The sequence below is a fragment of the Scyliorhinus canicula genome, chromosome 8 (assembly GCF_902713615.1).
Source record: "Scyliorhinus canicula chromosome 8, sScyCan1.1, whole genome shotgun sequence".
NCBI lineage: Eukaryota > Metazoa > Chordata > Chondrichthyes > Carcharhiniformes > Scyliorhinidae > Scyliorhinus > Scyliorhinus canicula.
The window spans coordinates 176124114-176141500 of NC_052153.1; the positions used below are offsets into that span (position 1 = coordinate 176124114).

At 45.8% G+C, this 17387-nt stretch overlaps 1 protein-coding gene across 1 annotated transcript in view; it reads right to left on the reverse strand.

Annotated features, from left to right (window-relative positions):
• neil3 (nei-like DNA glycosylase 3) overlaps nt 1-9715 on the reverse strand; it is a 38008-nt gene extending 28293 nt beyond the window's left edge. The window contains exons 1-2 of the mRNA XM_038805753.1: nt 9490-9715; nt 5758-5882 (exon numbers count right to left, since the gene is read on the reverse strand). Of these exons, the coding sequence (XP_038661681.1) occupies nt 5758-5882; nt 9490-9582 (218 nt within the window). The 5' untranslated portion in view covers nt 9583-9715. The remainder of the gene's footprint in view (nt 1-5757; nt 5883-9489) is intronic.
• Between the last annotated feature and the right edge of the window lie 7672 nt (nt 9716-17387).

A 17387-nucleotide genomic window follows, 5' to 3' on the forward strand; every position in this document is an offset into this window, starting at 1 on the left:
TAGTTTAATAAACAAAATGTTCTCAACTCTCAAATGCCTCGTTGAAGGCACACGTGCCATGTCTCAGAGGATGATTACTGCATTGCATTTCAAGCAACCTTTGATGCCTGAACATTGTGTCTGAACTCTAGAAGTGTCAGCACCATAGAGGCAGCAGCCAACAACACTAAAGAGCAGGGCTTCAGCATTGCAGTGGAAGCAGCCGATTGTAGGTCTATATCTTTCTCCAATTCCTTCCAGATACCAAAGTGATTGCTAGTGGCGGTCCCGCACCAGCTGTTCTCATGTTGATGGTGGCAGCCCAGGCGGACATATGATCTTGGATCACTTTGCCCGGATGGTTGGGGGGGGGGGGGGGGGGGGGGGAAGTGAAGGACAACAGTGGTTAGGGGTGAAGGTGGACCCAATGTAAAGATTAATGTGACAGAGGTGTCACATGTATCAGGTGCAACATGTTTTAATAGTAAACATTTGACATTTCCATTCCTCCTAGCTAGATAATGACCCTTACAATGTGGGTTTCAGTGCTTGAAGCCTTTGGGACTCCTCCAATCAGCTACGCACTCGCTGGGAATGCCACTGACATCCCCGCCTGAATGTCACAGCTGCATCCCATCAGCTCTGGGAGAACCTTGCCCAGTAGCTCGACATCTGTCTGGGAACCAGCAGAGTCCTGGGTTCCAGTAGACCTCCTACTTCTGTCGCCCTCGGATACTCTTGTCTCCACTTGATGTGCATAAGCAACTGTGTGGTGATTCATCAGATTATGCCCCAGAAGCATGTGAAATGAAAATCGCTTATTGTCACGAGTAGGCTTCAATGAAGTTACTGTGAAAAGTCCCTAGTCGCCACATTCCGGCGCCTGTCCGGAGAGGCTGGTACGGGAATCGAACCGTGCTGCTGGCCTGCTTTAAAAGCCAGCGATTTAGCCTGGTGAGCTAAACCAGCCCCTGGCCATGTTCACTAATGTCGGCCACCGAGGTGTGTCACTGCACTGGAGGAAGGTAGTAGGGGTGATAGCTGTGACGCTTCAATGGTGGTCTCCTCAGAGCTCTCCTCCTCGGTGGTCTCTTGGGTGGTGGTGAGGGGGGGGGGGGGGGGGGGGGGGGGGGGGGGGTTACGGCGATTGTGGTTGGCCCAGCTTTGTCAGAATGGAGATTCTGCAAGACAATGACCATTTTGTCTGACATGAACTCAGGACATGTCATCTGGGTGAAAGACACTGGATCCTCACCTCTGTTGTGCAGCCCAACCTTGCTGTTGGTGACTGCTGTCTCATTGGGCAACGCCCCCCCCCCCCCCCCCCCCAAGATCTCTGGCAAATCAACCACCCCCCCCCCCCCCTTTTCAACTTATAATGGGTTATCTGTTATCTTCTCCTGTGGGCACAGTAAGAAGTCTTAAAACACCAGGTTTGTTTCAAATCACTAGCTTTCGGAGCACTGCTCCTTCCTCAGGTGAATGGAGGTAGGTTCCAGAAACATTTATATAGACAAAGTCAACGATGCAAAACAATACTTTGAATGTGAGCATTTGCAGGTAATTAAGTCTTTACAGAGCCAGAGTTCTCCTGTGGGAACAAAGGTAGGGTATTGTGAGCCGCACGCTTGATGGGTTGGGACGTCTGTAGGTGGCATGTGTGGGCACTGCACCTTGGCATGAAGGGGTTGTGCTGGTGGGTGCCAGAGGGTTCTGAGGAACAAGCATAAAGATCGGATGTGGAGAGGGTGCGATGCGTCAGCCAGTTTGGGGGGGATGGAGACAGGTGGAACTTAATGATAGGAGTTGTGGTAATTTACCCATGCAGCTCGGTGGACGCCATTAATCTTCTTCCAACATTGGACGGCAGACCTCCTGGTCATGCTGCCCACAGTGACAGGCGTTGCTACAAATTGCTGACCCTGTGCTGATCCTCAGGATGCCCTGCCTCTCATTCACAGCGTCGATAAACCTGGCCATGTCGACATCCCCAAAGCGAGGGGCAGGTCTGTGAGCTGCCATGTTTTTGTGTTGACTGGGCGTGAGTGGTGGGGGAGCGCTTAAAAACAGCTACTTCTTATCAGAGAAAAGCTGAGGCGCGAATCAAACAGTGAGACAGGCACTATGGTGAGAAGCTCATGTTTGAATGATCTCGCCAATGCAGCCATCGAGGGACACCTTGCCAGACGCGGCTAAAATGACACTTCGCTCCACAGATGCTACCAGACCTGCTGAGTTCAAACAGCATTTTCTGTTTTTATTTCAGATTTCCAGCATCCGCAGTATTTTGCTTTTATTTCTGAATTCTTTGCTTAGCATTACCTGTGAAGTCAAACTCTTCCCTTAGTGTATACTAGACTTTGGCACGGAACCATAATTGTTCCAGACTTAGTTCCGAGTCTATTCCAAGTTTAGACCATATTACTGTTACTCTAATCTAAACAGGAATTCATTTCATGAAGCATTCGGGAGACATTTTGGAAGTTTAAATGCAAATTACTGCACAATATGCAAACTTAGTGATATATATTCCTACAATTTTTTCAATTTTCTTTGTAGATTCAGGGAGAAGCACGGATAGAGATGTGATTGCTAATTCAGAGAACTTGTGACTAAAAATAGAAAGAAATAATTGAATTCCAACACTGCTTTCATGATCTCAAGTAATCCAGGAGTAGTTTAACCAGGGTTCAACGCAGGTTTAACATCCACTACTCTGCTATCCCTATATTAATGAAGCATTTTGGAAATCCAATTACACTGAGTGGGATTCTCCGTCGGCTGACCCTGGAATTGGAAAACACGATTGGACAGAGAATTCCGACGATTCCGACACCAAAATTGTGGCGAGCACTGATTTGACACCAAATCACAATTCTCTGTCACCTCGACAGAGGCGTCAATGTGTTCCAGAATGCCCATATAGGAAATGGCTTTGGCATATCATAAGTGGGCCTAACCCGATACTCTACAGGGCCTCCGTGATTCTCCGCCTCAAATGGGGAGCACGGTAGCACAGTGGTTAGCACAGTTGCTTCACAGCTCCAGGGTCCCAGGTTCGATTCTCAGCTTGGGGCACTGGCTGTGCGTCGGCTGCACGTTTTCCCCACGTCTGCGTGCGTTACCTCCGTTTCCTCCCACAGTCCAAAGATGTGCAGGTTCGGTGAACTGGCCATGCTAAATTGCCCTTAGTGTCCAAAAAAATGTGAGCTGTGATTGCTGGGATAGAGTGGATGTGTGGGCTTAAGTAGGGTGCTCTTTCCAAGAGCCGGTGCACACTCGATGGACCAAATCTGCACTGTAAATTCTATGAAATGGGATGAATTCCCCGACGGCGAGGTTTACTTGTGCTTTTAAAAATCGTGAAACAGGCGTAGGGGCTGCTGAGGGGGAGAGGAGGTACGGAAAATGTCCAACATCACCATAGTTTTCTGGCAGTTGAGCCACTGACCGGGGGTGCCCTCTCATCCCAGCCGACTCATCAGTCGTATGGGCACACTCCAGCGCAACCAATGCCATCTTGTTGGCTGGGATGGTGTGTGTGGGGAGTGAAGTGTGTATACGCGGCTGCAGGTTGTCAGCCTCCTGAGTGTTAATCGTGAATCCGGCACCGTTTCTCATTGGAATCAACTGTGTTCCACGAGGTGCCAGCGTTAGCCCCTTAACAGTCGCTGAATTGGTCCAGGTATGGTGCAAGTTTGCAGTGGTGGAAATCCATGAATCCTGTCCCGGCGCTAACACTTAATCTCAGGAACAGAGAATCAAGCGATTTTATCTGTTGCCGGAAACCTGTGACTCAGTCGAAGAATTGGTCACATGTTGGCCTTCCTTTTCGGAATCCATGTTGACTATTTTGATATTTTCAGTTTCCAGATGTTTTGCTAGCATTTCTCCGATTAAGGATTTCATGAGCTTTCCTTCCACTGAGATTAAGTTAATCAGTTTAGAATTTTCTGGACTTGTTTTAGCTGTTTTACATTTAAGCATCCCAATCAGCCTTTTGACTATTCCCTCCACCAGTGGCTTTTTCATGAAAATGTGATAGTGTTTCTGCTAACTCTTCCCTAACTTAATATTCAGGGAAGCAATTTAACCAAACCAAGGATTTTAACCTCTCCAAGTCTGGTTAGTTTATCCCTATTTTCCTTTTTAAATGTCTTTACATCCCTTTTGACCTTTCTTCCATCGCCATGTCCATAACTCTGATAATCTGTTCAAAGCATAAATATTGGTCAGGTGCCACCGGGAAGAATTCTCATTTCTTTTTTAAAATAGTGCCATGGAATCTTTTACATCCAACAGAAGCAGACTGTGATCCACTGATTTATCACCTATAAAAAGCAGCACCCTGAGAGTGTAGAACTCCTTCAGTACAATACTTGTGCTAAAATCCAGGAGTAGGACTTGAATATACATCCTTCTGCCTCCTGGCAAGAGTTCTATCACTCAGCTAAAACTAATGTAAGATTCAGTGACCGAAGGGTCAAATTCATCTTATTTAATACCTTCAGTACAGAACAGCATATTAGAAATTTATTAGAACCGTTTACCTTTCTGCACAGACAAGGCCAAGTTAGAACTTGCCGTAAAAAAAGTTCACGTAATTTCATTCAAAATATACAATGCAACCCTAAAAGTGGAAATCCAAAATAGCTTGAGGCTGCAATTTTAGAACATCAAGGTTCAGTAGAACAAGACAGATCTAAAACCATGCAGTATCAAAGAAATGCTTTGGAGCTGGCATTGTTTGAGCTACATCTCAAGACTTTATTCAGGCAAATTTAAGTTCTATATTCAATACAATCCAAAGCACAGGCAAGAAAACATATTCCAGATGCCATTTATCAGCAGCATCGTCACGGTAACGTTTTTGCAGTCGGCACTGAATTTGAAACACATCGTCAAAGAATGGATTCATCAATGTTTCTTTCAGTGATTCAAAACATGTTCTAACTAACCCGCACTCGCTGCACGATAAGTTAAAAAAATGTGTTGCCAGAGACAATCAGCAATACCTTGCACATACATTTAAATCGATTTAGGATTCCTAATGGCTTAGTAAACAAATATATCAAGCATATTCTATCGATCATAGCAATTTTTAAAATGTCTTGCTCACTCGATAACCCCAAGCACTTTTCATTTATTTTATGAGGCCTGCAAATACATAGAACCAACCATAGATTTGCTAGTGTCGAGGGAGGCCATTCGGCCCATCTGTCCGACCCACTGAAAGAGCACCCCACTTAGGCACACTCCTCCAGCCCTATCCCTGTATCCCCCACCTAACATGCACATCTATGGACACTAAGGGGCAATTTAGCATGGCCAATCCACTTAACCCGCACATCTTTGGACGGTGGGAGGAAACCCACGCACACACGGGGGGAGAAAGTGCAAACTCCACACAGACAGTCACCCAAGGCCGGAATTGAACCCAGGTGCCTGGTGCTGTAAGGCAGCAATGCAACATTGTGCCACCATGCCACAGGACAATTGTATTTCTCTTTTTGAAATTCCCATCTGCTCCTGTATATATGGCTCCTGTAGCCTGGAAGATGAATAGGAGCAACAGCCCAGAGCACAGCCAACAGTGAATAATGTCGATTACAATAGGCTGAGTAGAGTCATTAAAAATGAAGTCAGCCAAGGAAGTCCTGAACATGAATTTTCTACCATGTTATAATTACAGAATGGGGTTGACAACACAATAAATGCACTGTTTCAAAAAGAATGCGTTTCATGCAGTAGTAGTAAAAAAAAAACAAGATATACTACCTTAATGTGGTTAGGCCAAAAAAGATGAAAAGTTCCTTGCCCAATGTCTTCACACCAGTGTAAACCTTTCCTTTGAGCTGTTGGATTCCATCCTGACAGGAAACCTGTCCGTTTACTTGAGTGATCTGGAGGAAAGCATATAAAAACATCTTTTCGGTTCTGACGAAGGATCATTGACCTGAAACATTAAGTTTTAATGTCTCTTTCCCCCCAAATGTTGCCGAACCTGCTAAGTATTGTATATTTTAGAAGTTAGATGGGGCAGCACGTTTGTACAGCAGTTAGCACTGCGGTCTCACAGCGCTGAGGACCCAGCTTCGATCCTGGCTCTGGGTCACTGCCCGTGTGGAGTTTGCACATTCTCCCAGTGTTTATGTGGGTCTCACCCCCACAACCCAAAGATGTGCAAGCTCGGTGAACTGGCCACGCTAAATTGCCCCTCAATTGGAAGAAAATAATTGGGTTCTCCAAATTTATTTTTTTATTAACATATATATATCTACATATATATTTTAGAAGTTAGATATATATTAGTCTTCCAAAATTCTAAATTCATTTATCACACTTAAAGGGTTTGAACTATCCAATCCTTTCAATGCAGCAACTTGACTTTGTCCCCGTTTTAAAATCATATATCTATCCAAATGATATTTCGACTCTAATTTAAAGTTAAAAGCAAACGTTAGGGGCACAGGAACTGCGGTAAAGCAGTCCTTCAAGTTCAAATCTACACCTTTATTCCATTTCCCCACCTTGACTCTAGGTCCCCTAGTACCTTTGCCAAACAGAAATCTAACAAAATAAGTTCAGAAATTTTCTATTTACCTGCTCGCAAAGGCCTTTTCGGGGAAAGAGTAACGGATTTTTATCAACTTTTGTGAGAGCGCGGTCAGCACGGCGGCACAGTGGTTAGCACTGCTGCCTCACAGCACCAAGGTCCCAGGTTCGATCCCAGCTCTGGGTCACTGTCCGTGTGGCGTTTGCATATTCTCCAGTGTTTGCATTGTTTTCACCTCCACAACCAAAAGATGTGCAAGGTCAGTGGATTGGCCACGCTAAATTGCTCCTTAATTGGATTGGAAAAAATGAATTGGGTACTCTAAATTTTTGTTTAAACTTTTATGAGAGAGCGCTTCCTAATATTACTTCTGAACAGCCCACTTCTATTTTCAAGATTGTTCTCCTTGTTCCTGACTTTCCCTCAGGCTAACAGTTTCTCTCTACTTATGCCATCAAATTCTTTAACTGTGAAGTACTGCAGAACTAAATACAGTGCTCCTGATGGAGTCAATGCAGTTTTTATACAACTGGAGCACAAATTCCACCTCTTTGTAATCCTGCCAGTTTGAAATGAAGGCTAACATTAGCTTTTTTAAAACAATAATAATCTTTATTGTCACAAGTAGGCTCACATTAACACTACAATGAAGATACTCGAGTCGCCACATTCCGCGCCTGTTCAGAGGGAGAATTCAGAATGTCCAATTCACCCACAAGCACGTCTTTCGGGCTTGTGGCAGGAAACCGGAGCACCCAGAGGAAACCCATGCAACACACGGGGAGGACGTGCAGACTCCGCGCAGATAGTGACAAAAACCCGGAGTCAAACCTGGCGCTGTGATGCAGCAGTGCTAACCACTGTGCTACCGTGCCTCCCACAAAATGTACCTTAAATCTCTCTTGGCTTCCACAGTTTCTAGCATCTCATCTATTAAACACACTGACCCATCTTTGAGGCCCAACATGAAATGACCACACACTTCAACACATTGAACTCGTCAGTTTTGCTGACTCACAATCTTTCAATTTGCAGATACATAGGTCATACAGTGCAGAAGGAGGCCATTCGGCCCATCGAGTGCACAGACCCACTTAAGCCAATATCCCGATAACCCAATAACGCCTCCTAAAGTTTTTGGACACGAAGAGCAATTAAGCATGGCCAATCCACCAACCTGCACGTCTTTGGACTGTGGGAGGAAACCCACGCAGACATGAGGAGAATGTGCAGACTCCGCAGACAGTGACCCAGTGGGGAATCAAACCTGGGACCCTGGCGCTGTGAAGCCACAGTGCTAGCCACGTGCGCTACCGTGCTGCCCTATCTCGTAGTTTAGTCTCATTCCTGAAACTGGAGTCAGCTGAGTCACTCTCAGCTGCAGCTGGTTAACTGTGCAACTGGTTTAATCCAGTTTCGAAAGCATTGTACGTGAGGTTTATCAAAGGGGAAGCCACTTTGTGCCTGATTGGCTAAACTAGAATGATTTTGGAGTTGGATGAAAACAAAGTTCAAGGGGTAAGGAACATATCTTTTTATTAAAACAGTAAAAAATATATACAAGGCCAAACGCTACAAACGCTAATTTTGCAAGGGAGAAACAGGGTACCCTCCCCTCAGTACCAACATACGGGGAGGGGCGGTAGGATACTCGCATTATTAAGAACAAAGAAAAGTACAGCACAGGAACAGGCCCTTTGGCCCTCCTAGCCTGCGCCGACCATGCTGACAGTCTGAACTAAAATCTCCTACACTTCTGGGGTCCGTATCCCTCTATTCCCATCCTATTTGTGTATTTGTCAAGATGCCCCTTAAACCTCACTATCGTCCCTGCTGCCACCACCTCCTCCGACAGCGAGTTCCAGGCACTCGTGTACCCTCTGTAAAAAAACTTGCCTCGTACATCTCTAAACGTTGCCCCTCGCACCTTAAACCTATGTCCCCTAGTAATTGACCCCTCTACCCTGGGAAAAAGTCTCTGACTATCCACTCTGTCTATGCCCCTCATAATTTTGTAGACCTATCAGGTCGCCCCTCAATCTCCGTCGTTCCAGTGAGAACAAACCAAGTTTATTCAACCGCTCCTCGTAGCTAATACCCTCCATACCAGGCAACATCCTGGTAAATCTCTTCTGCACCCTCTCTGAAGCCTCCACATCCTTCTGATAATGTGGCGACCGGAATTGAACACTATACTCCAAGTGCGGCCTAACTAATGATCTATACAGCTGCAACGTGACTTGCCAATTTTTATACTCAATGCCCCGGCCAATGAAGGCAAGCGTGCCACACTACCATACTTTTCTTAATGCCGTATGCCTTCTTGACTATCTTCTCCACATGTTGCCCCTTTCAGTGACCTGTTGACCTGTACACCTAGCTCTCTCTGACTGTCAATACTCTACTCAATATTAAAAGAGTTCATAACACAGTTGTACAAAAAGCAAATGGTACAAGCACTAAACTTTGTGGTGGACAGACCAGATGCCCTCGATTTCGGGCCTAATTTCAAGCTAAATTAGTTATTTAACCGAGTAAATAAAAGCTGCTCTTTTGATTATTGTAGTTTAGTTGCATTCTTGCAACAGGAGTCAGCTGAGTCAGTCACTCTCAGCTGTAGCTTCTTAACTGTGTCTGTGCGCCGTGTCTGTGTGGTCTGTATATCGTAAATCAAAAGAGAAAAAGCTGGAAAATCTCAACTGTCTGGCAGCATCTGTTAGGAAAGAAAAAAGCTAACGTTTCAAGTCCAGGTGACCCGATGTGAAAGCTGTTGTTAAAGTTGTCAGACCTTGAAACTTAGCTCTTTTCTCTCCTTACAGATACCTGCTTAGATTTTTCAGCATTTTCACTTTCGGTTTCAGATTCCAGCATCCGTAGTAATTTGCATTGATCCTGCATAGCGAGAGACTGCATCTGTACAATGTGTGCGCTGATAGATCTCTATCTGGACTCACCGTACTCCCTCTCAGTTCCACAACCCGCTGCCTTTCTTTCACTCGGCTCCTGATTCTCTCCCCGTTTATCGTGCAGCCAGGTCCTTCCACCATGGTGGCCGCTCAGTCAGGTAGACCAGAGGAAAGCCCGCCAAACAAGTCAAACTGAAGGAGGAGCCGGCACTGCGCCTGCGCCGGGACGAGCCGCCAAAGCCATGCCAACCGGGCGCCGGCACTGCGCATGCGGTTGGGCTCGGAACGCCCGCGGATTCAAAAGTAACGGGCGGGGTCGCGTGGGAGCGGGTCGCAGCAGACGCCTCCATAATCAATGTGTTGTGCTTTAGTCACAAAGACTTTTAGGTACCCTTCTTTATTTATTAGTTTAACCTTTATTTAGCTAGATAAGTCAATTGACAAACTATTCTCAATTGCAGTAACAACCTGGCCAAGGGGGTGAAAGCGGCAGCACCAGGCGGGTATCAGATGCAGCATAGGCTCGTCAAAGGCAGGTCATGTTTTAATTAATTTATTGGAATTCGTTGAGGACATTACCAGTGTGGTGGCCAAATTATGGAGGGAATAGTTAAGATAGAAGCAGGCAGGTTGATTCCACTGGCAGTTAAACTAGAACTAGGGGGCACAGCCTCAAAATAAGGAGGAGCAGATTTAGGACTGAGTTGAGGAACTTCTTCACCCAAAGGGTTGTAAATCTGTGGAATTCCTTGCCCAGTGAAGCAGTTGAGACGACCTCGTTGGATGTTTTTAAGGCAAAGGCAGCTCGTGTCCACCTCCATTGTCAATGGATGGCCGTTTACCAACAGTTCCACCATTACCGGGGTGCCATTGATCGTAATGATGCGGTTTAGTTGCATTTCAGTTGCACCCCTGTTTCGGGTAGTGGCTATCCAGTACTGAGGCACTGGTCACGCTCAACCAGCTGCGATGGGCAGGCCACATGCCCGACACAAGACCCTAAAAACAAGTGGTCTACTCTGAGCACTGCAATGACAAGAAATCAATGGGAGGGCAGAGGAAATGCTACAAGGACACTCTGAAAGCCCCCCTAAATAAATGCCGCATCCCCATCGACACATGGGAATCGCTTGCCTCCGAGGAAATCATTCGGGACAATCACCTTGAGCATCGTATGGTGGAGCACACGGAGGCCAAGTGTAAACAGTGGAAGGAGAGTGCAGAATCCAGAATGTCCCGCCCACCCACCTCATCAAGCACCACTTGCCAAACTGTGGCAGACTCTGGGGATCCAGGATTGGACTATTCAGCCACAGCAGAACCCACCTACCCGGAGTGGAAGCAAGTCATCCTCAACGCTGAGGGACTGCCCGAGAGAGAGGGAGAGATTGATGTGGTTTCAAAAGAGAGAGAGCAATTGACGTGGTTTAGTTGCATTGTGTTTGTTTCTGGTAGTGGGTATACCTGCATGGTACGGACCAGTACTGGCCTTGATTTCTTCCCTGAACAGCACACGCTTTGCCTGTTCCTCAAACCTTGTGCCCTTTGACAGTGCTTGCAATAGTCTATTTGCCACCTTCCGGAACCTGTTTCCTACCATTCCTGGGGCTGTCATTGCATTTCCTTGACTGCCTGGTGGTGCGAGTTGAGCGCTGATACGGTAATGAACTATCTGACATATTGCGTACATAAGCACCCTCAGTTAAGGAATGGTCACTGTTACACTAGACCCCTCCCCCTAACCGGATGACATTGCTGTCTGACGCACCTTGTAGCTCCTGAGCCCCTTTTTCTGCATTTACCAGTGATAGAGGATAGATTACTTTTACTGTTCGTAGTACATATAAATGATTTGGAGAAAAACGTAACTGATCTGATTAGTAAGTTTGCGGACGACACAAAGGTTGGTGGAACTGCGGATAGTGATGAGGACTGTCAGAGGATACAGCCAGGGCCGGATTTAAGCCTATTTGACCAATTTCATCAAATTGGGCCCCGGACCTTAAGGGGGCGCCAGCGCCAGCGGCGACAGAGTTACCGTTTGAAGCCTTTTCTGTATTCTAAGAGGAACTATAGGGTAGTTTTTACTTTTGGGGAACGCACCGCATTACCGTCGACAAATCCTTCAGCCCTGCGCCGCCAAATCCTTCCGCCCGGGTAAGTAATTTTCAAAATTTTAGTATATCAAGCATTTAATGGTTTTTTTTGGTTAAAGACGAGCATACTACACTAAATATAAACATACATTAATTTTTACTTTTGTAGAGTCGGGGCCCCGCCATCACTTTTCTAATTGGGCCCGCAATTCCTAGCACCGGCCCTGGATACAGCAGGATTTAGATCGTTTGGAGACTTGAGCGGAGAGATGGCAGATGGAGTTTAATCCGGACAAATGTGAGGTAATGCAGTTTGGAAGGTCTAATACAGGTGGGAATATACTGAAGACATAGGAGCAGAATTAGGCCACTTGGCCCATCGAGTCTGCTCTGCCATTCAATCATGGCTGATATTTTCTCATCCCCATTCTCCTGCCTTCTCCCCATAAACCCCTGATCCCCTTATTAATCAAGAACCTATCTATCTCTGTCTTAAAGACACTCAGTAAATTGGCCTCCACAACCTTCTGTGGCAGTTCCACAGATTCACCACCTTCTGGCTGAAGAAATTCCTCCTCATCTCTGTTTTAAAGGATTGTCCCTTTAGTCTGAAATGGTGTCCTCTGGTCCTAGTTTTTCCTACAAGTGAAAACATACTCTCCATGTCCACTCTATCCAGGCCTCGCAGTATCTTGTAAGTTTCAATAAGATCCCCTCTCATCCTTCTAAACTCCAACGAGTACAGATCCAGAGTCCTCAAACGTTCCTCATACGACAAGTTCTTCATTCCAGGGATCATTCTTGTGAACCTCCTCTGGACCCTTTCCAAGGCCAGCACATCCTTCCTTAAATATGGGGCCCAAAACTGCTCACAATACTCCAAATGGGGTCTGACCAGAGCCTTATACAGCCTCAGAAGTACATCCCTAGTCTTGTATTCTAGCCCTCTTGACATGAATGCTAACATTGCATTTGCCTTCTTAACTGCCGACTGAACCTGCTCATTAATCTTAAGAGAATCGTGAACAAGGACTCCCAAGTCCCTCTGTGCCTCTGTTTACCGAAGCATTTCCCCATTTAGAAAATAGTCTATGCCTAAATTCCGCCTTGCAAAGTGCATAACCTCACACTTTTCCACATTGTATTCCATTTGCCACTTCATTGCCCACTCTCCTTGCTTATCCAAGTCCTTCTACAGCCCCCTTGCTTCCTCAATACTATCTGTCCCTTTACAGATCTTTGTATCATCTGCAAACTTAGCAACAGTGCCTTCAGTACCTTCTTCCAGATCATTAATGTATATTGTAAAAAGTTGTGGTCCCAGCACAGACCCCTGAGGCACACCACGAGTCATCGGCTGCCATCCTGAAAAAGACCGCTTTATCCCCACTCTCTGTCTTCTGCCAGTCAGCCAATCCTCTATCCATGCCAGGATCTTACCCTGAACCCCATGAGCTCTTAACTTATTTAACAGTCTCCCATGCGGCACCTTGTCAAAGGTCTTCTGGAAATCTAAATAAATCAAGTCCACTGGTTCTCCTTTCTCTAACTTGCTTGTTACCTCCTCAAAGAACTCTTAACAGATTTGTCAGACACGACCTCCCTTTGACAAAGCCGTGCTGACTCAGTCCTAATATACCACGCACTTCCAAGTGCTTCGCAATCTCATCTTTAATAACAGACTCTAAAATCTTACCAATGACCGAAGTCAGGCTAACCGACCTATAATTTCCCGTCTTCTGCCTTCCTCCCTTCTTAAACAGTGGTGTTACATTAGCCACCTTCCAGTCCTCTGGGACCCTTCCTGCCTCAAGTGATTCTGAAAGATCATCACTAATGCCTTCACAATTTCCTCAGCTGTCTCTTTTAGGACCCTGGGGTGTAGTCCATTCGGTCCAGGTGACTTATGAACCTTCAGACCTTTCAGTTTCCCTAGAACCTTCTCCTTAGTACTCACCTCTGCCCCCTGGTTCTCTGGCATCCCACTGGTGTCTTCCACCGTGAAGACTGATGCAAAGTAACTATTAAGTTCGTCTGCCATTTCTTTGTTTCCGATTATTACTACTCCAGCCACATTTTCTGGTGGTCCAATGTCTATTTTTGCCTCTCTCTTACCTTATGTATATTGAAAAAAATCTCTTCCTATCTTCCTTTATATTACTAGCTAGTTTGCACTCATACTTCATCTTCTCCCCCTTATTGCTTTTTTAGTTGTCCTCTGCTCGTTACAGTGGATGGTAGAAACCTCAAGAGTATTGGTGTCCAAGTCCACAGGTCACTGAAAGGGGCAATACAGGTGGATGAAGGTAGTCAAGAAGGCATACGGCATGCTTGCCTTCATTGGCAGGGGCATTGAGTATGAAAATTGGCAAGTCATGTTGCAGCTGTATAGAACCTTAGTTAGGCCACACTTGGAGTATTGTGTTCAATTCTGGTCACCACACTACCAGAAGGATGGGGAGGGTGCATAATAAATTTACTAGGATGTTGCCTAGTGTGGAAGGCATTAGCTATGAGGAGAGATTGAATAAACTTGGTTTGTTCTCACTGGAGCGAAGGCGGTTGAGGGGTGACCTGATAGAGGTCTACAAAATTATGAGGGGCATAGACAGAGTGGATAGTCAGAGATTTTTTCCAGAGTAGAGGGGTCAATTACTAGGGGGCATAGGTTGAAGGTGCGAGGGCAAGGTTTAGAGGAGATGTACGAGGCAAGTTTTTACATAGAGGGTAGTGGGTGCCTGGAACTCGCTGCCGGAGGAGGTGGTGGAAGTAGGGACGATAGTGACATTTAAAGGACATCTTGACAAATACATGAATAGGATGGGAATAGAGGGATACGGACCCCGGAAGTGTAGAAGATTTTAGTTTAGACAGGCAGCATGGTCGGCGCAGGCGTGGAGGGCCGAAGGGTCTGTTTCTGTGCTGTACTTTTCTTGGTTCTTTGTAGATCTATTTAGTTGGATTTTTTTAAAATCGAGTTTGGGTACTGCCAATTTTTGGGTTGTCAATTATTCCGCATACCAATCTACCGTTTGACATTTCGTTCAGGGATGATTCGATTTCACAATATTCTGCCAATTTTTGTAAACCGGCTAAAAATCTGGTGACAAGTTCTCCGGGGATCTCCCTGCTGTGGTAAAACGTTATCTCTCGAGTAAAACAGAGGGCTTCAGATCATAGTGTTTTATTTAACCAAGTCTACCAACTCGTTAAAAGTATTTGCGTCAGGGGCATCTGGATAGGTCAGACTTTTTAATCACGCTGAATGTCGGGGCCCCATATGCTGCCAGTAAGATCACTTTTTGTTTTTCATCACCCTCAATATCAACCCGAAAGAAGTTTTAAAAAATTTTAGAATACCCAATTCATTTTTTCCAATTAAGCGACAATTTAGTGTGGCCAAACCACCTACCCGACACAGCGTTGGGTTGTGGGGGCGAAATCCACGCGAATACGGGTAGAATGTGTAAACTCCACACGGACAGTGACCCAGAGCTGGGATTGAACCTGGGACCTCGGCGCTGTGAGGCAGCAATGCTAACCACTGCACCACTGTACTGCCGTAACCCAGAAGAAATAACGCATGCGCTCTGTGTACTAGGTCCAGACTTCTCCCCTTACATCATCGGGTTGCGGTTTACCGAAGAGAGGCATTTCTTTTCTTACTGGAAAAGCCGCTTGTTCTCGATAACGAAGGTTGCTCAGAGAAAAAAACCTATTTACTCCTTGTCGCCAATGTCACAATCTTGCCAAGGCTAGTCTTTCAACATCACACCCGTTTATTTATCTGGAAAATGTAATAACCAGCAAGGAGCACATAGAGCTGGCTTGATTGTTTTCCCCATGTGGTTCGAAGAGCATGAGCTCCCCCCGCTAACTACAGGGCTATTACCATGTGTGTATGTAAGGCAGCCAGATAGGAATCGACCGACAGAGAGAGAGAAGACCTGGTGAAGTCTAACTGGACCCCTTTGTAAATAGTACGTATTATAAATAAACGTCCTTGTATTAATCATCTGACTCCTTTTGCCTTTATTAAAGAAAAGACCGCAGCTGTGGCATATAGTGCACAAGTTCAAGCCTGGGGACCTACAGAATATGGGCCCTGGTTGAAGCTGCAGGTGTGTGAGAGAAGAAGTGGTGGGTGCGTGAGTGAGAGATGGGAGTGTGTGTCTGTTTGTGTGTGTGTGAGAGTGAAGGGGTCGCTTGTGAGTGGGAGTGTACTTATGGGTGTGAGTCTTGTTCATATCTGATATAAAGAACACAGCACAGGAACAGACCGGCCCTTCAACCCTCCAAGCCTCTACCAGTCATTTGGCCAAAACCCTGAAGAACAATGCAGCACAGGAACAGGCCCTTTGACCTCCAAGCCTCTACTAGTCATGATATCCTTGGCCAAAACCCTAAAGAACAAAGGGAATCCAGCTCTCGAGCAACACTCCTAATGAACAAATTTGTGAGCAAAAGGAGCAACATCACATCTTCCATTTTAAAAATAGAGTAAATTATGCATAAAATAAATAGAAAAACCTATTAATTGGTTGTTTTTGTATGTTTGTACCTATTTGACAACACAATCAATTTCTTGTGGTTTAACTTCTGAATATAATAAGACTGTTTCCTCGGGGTTCTGTCAGTATTCTTGGGAGGTGCAATGTGTTTCATAGCTGGAAAAGTTTAGAAAATCCTGTTCCAGCTTAATTGTGTTGCCACCTTTTGTGAAATAATTAAAGTGACCAAGGGGGTTCATTGTTCAAATTATGGCATATTTTGTAATGAAAATTAATTGAACATCTTGATAGTTGTATTAAAATGGGGAAGACTCCTATTAAATAAAAGCTTTGGATGGTTAGTTTATATATTTTTGAAAATTTAAACAATGCAGTTAATGAATGGACTGCTCAATTAATAGCCAGACAGTGACTTCCAGTGGCGTTTGCAAGCGGTTCGGCTGCATCGAGAGGAGATCCTGCCGATGTCCGCTGTTTACGGCGTTTTCGGAGGTTTCCCCGTTTTTTCGCTTTCTCCCCCCCCCCCCCCCCCTCTCCCAATTTTCGGCGGCCTTTGGGGCCGTCTCAGTTGTCAAGGTGGGCCGGTTTGAGAACCAGCGAGGAACCCCGTGCGAGTGTCGGGCGGCCGGAGCTGAGGTGTCAGGCCCAGGACGCGTGGCATTTGGAGAAGCGGGGGCGGAGCCGAACTGAAGACGAGGCTTTAGAGGTGGCAGGCCCGAAGCCAGAGTGCAATGTAGTGGAGATGTTCCACATCAGGTGGCTCCCGCTTAAAATGTGTTTTTAAGAAGTCTGAAGTCCGGTCCCGGGGGAATTTTTGTTTTAAAGATTGAAAAAAGAAAAATAATAAGTAGTTAAAGGATGCAAAAAGCAGCTGTGAAGAAAGGAGGCAACGCCGTCGAATGAGAGGACCAGCAAAAGCACTGAAAAGAAGGCGGATGCCGGACCGCATGGTGGGGCTGCGCTGCTTACGATGGAAAAGATGACCAAGGTGATGGCTGTGGAGCTGGGAAAGCAGTTTGCGAGGCTGTGGTGAGCCACGCATGGCTGTTGTATATATTATTGTATTTACTCACTGTTACTGTTATTGTTGGCTCCGCCCCTCTGAGAAGGTATATAACCCATGGATCCGGGACAGTCTCTCAGTGCGGGAGGAGCTACTGGTGGGCACATTCTAGCTGATTAAAACCACAGTTCTTGTTAACTACCATTTCGACTGGATTGAATGGTATCAATTTAATCACCTTGAATTTTTTTAACATGGAAGCAGTTTTAAAACCAGAACGCCTCGATGTTGACCCGGAGGCTACGGCAATATTTGAGCATTGGCTCAATTGCTTTG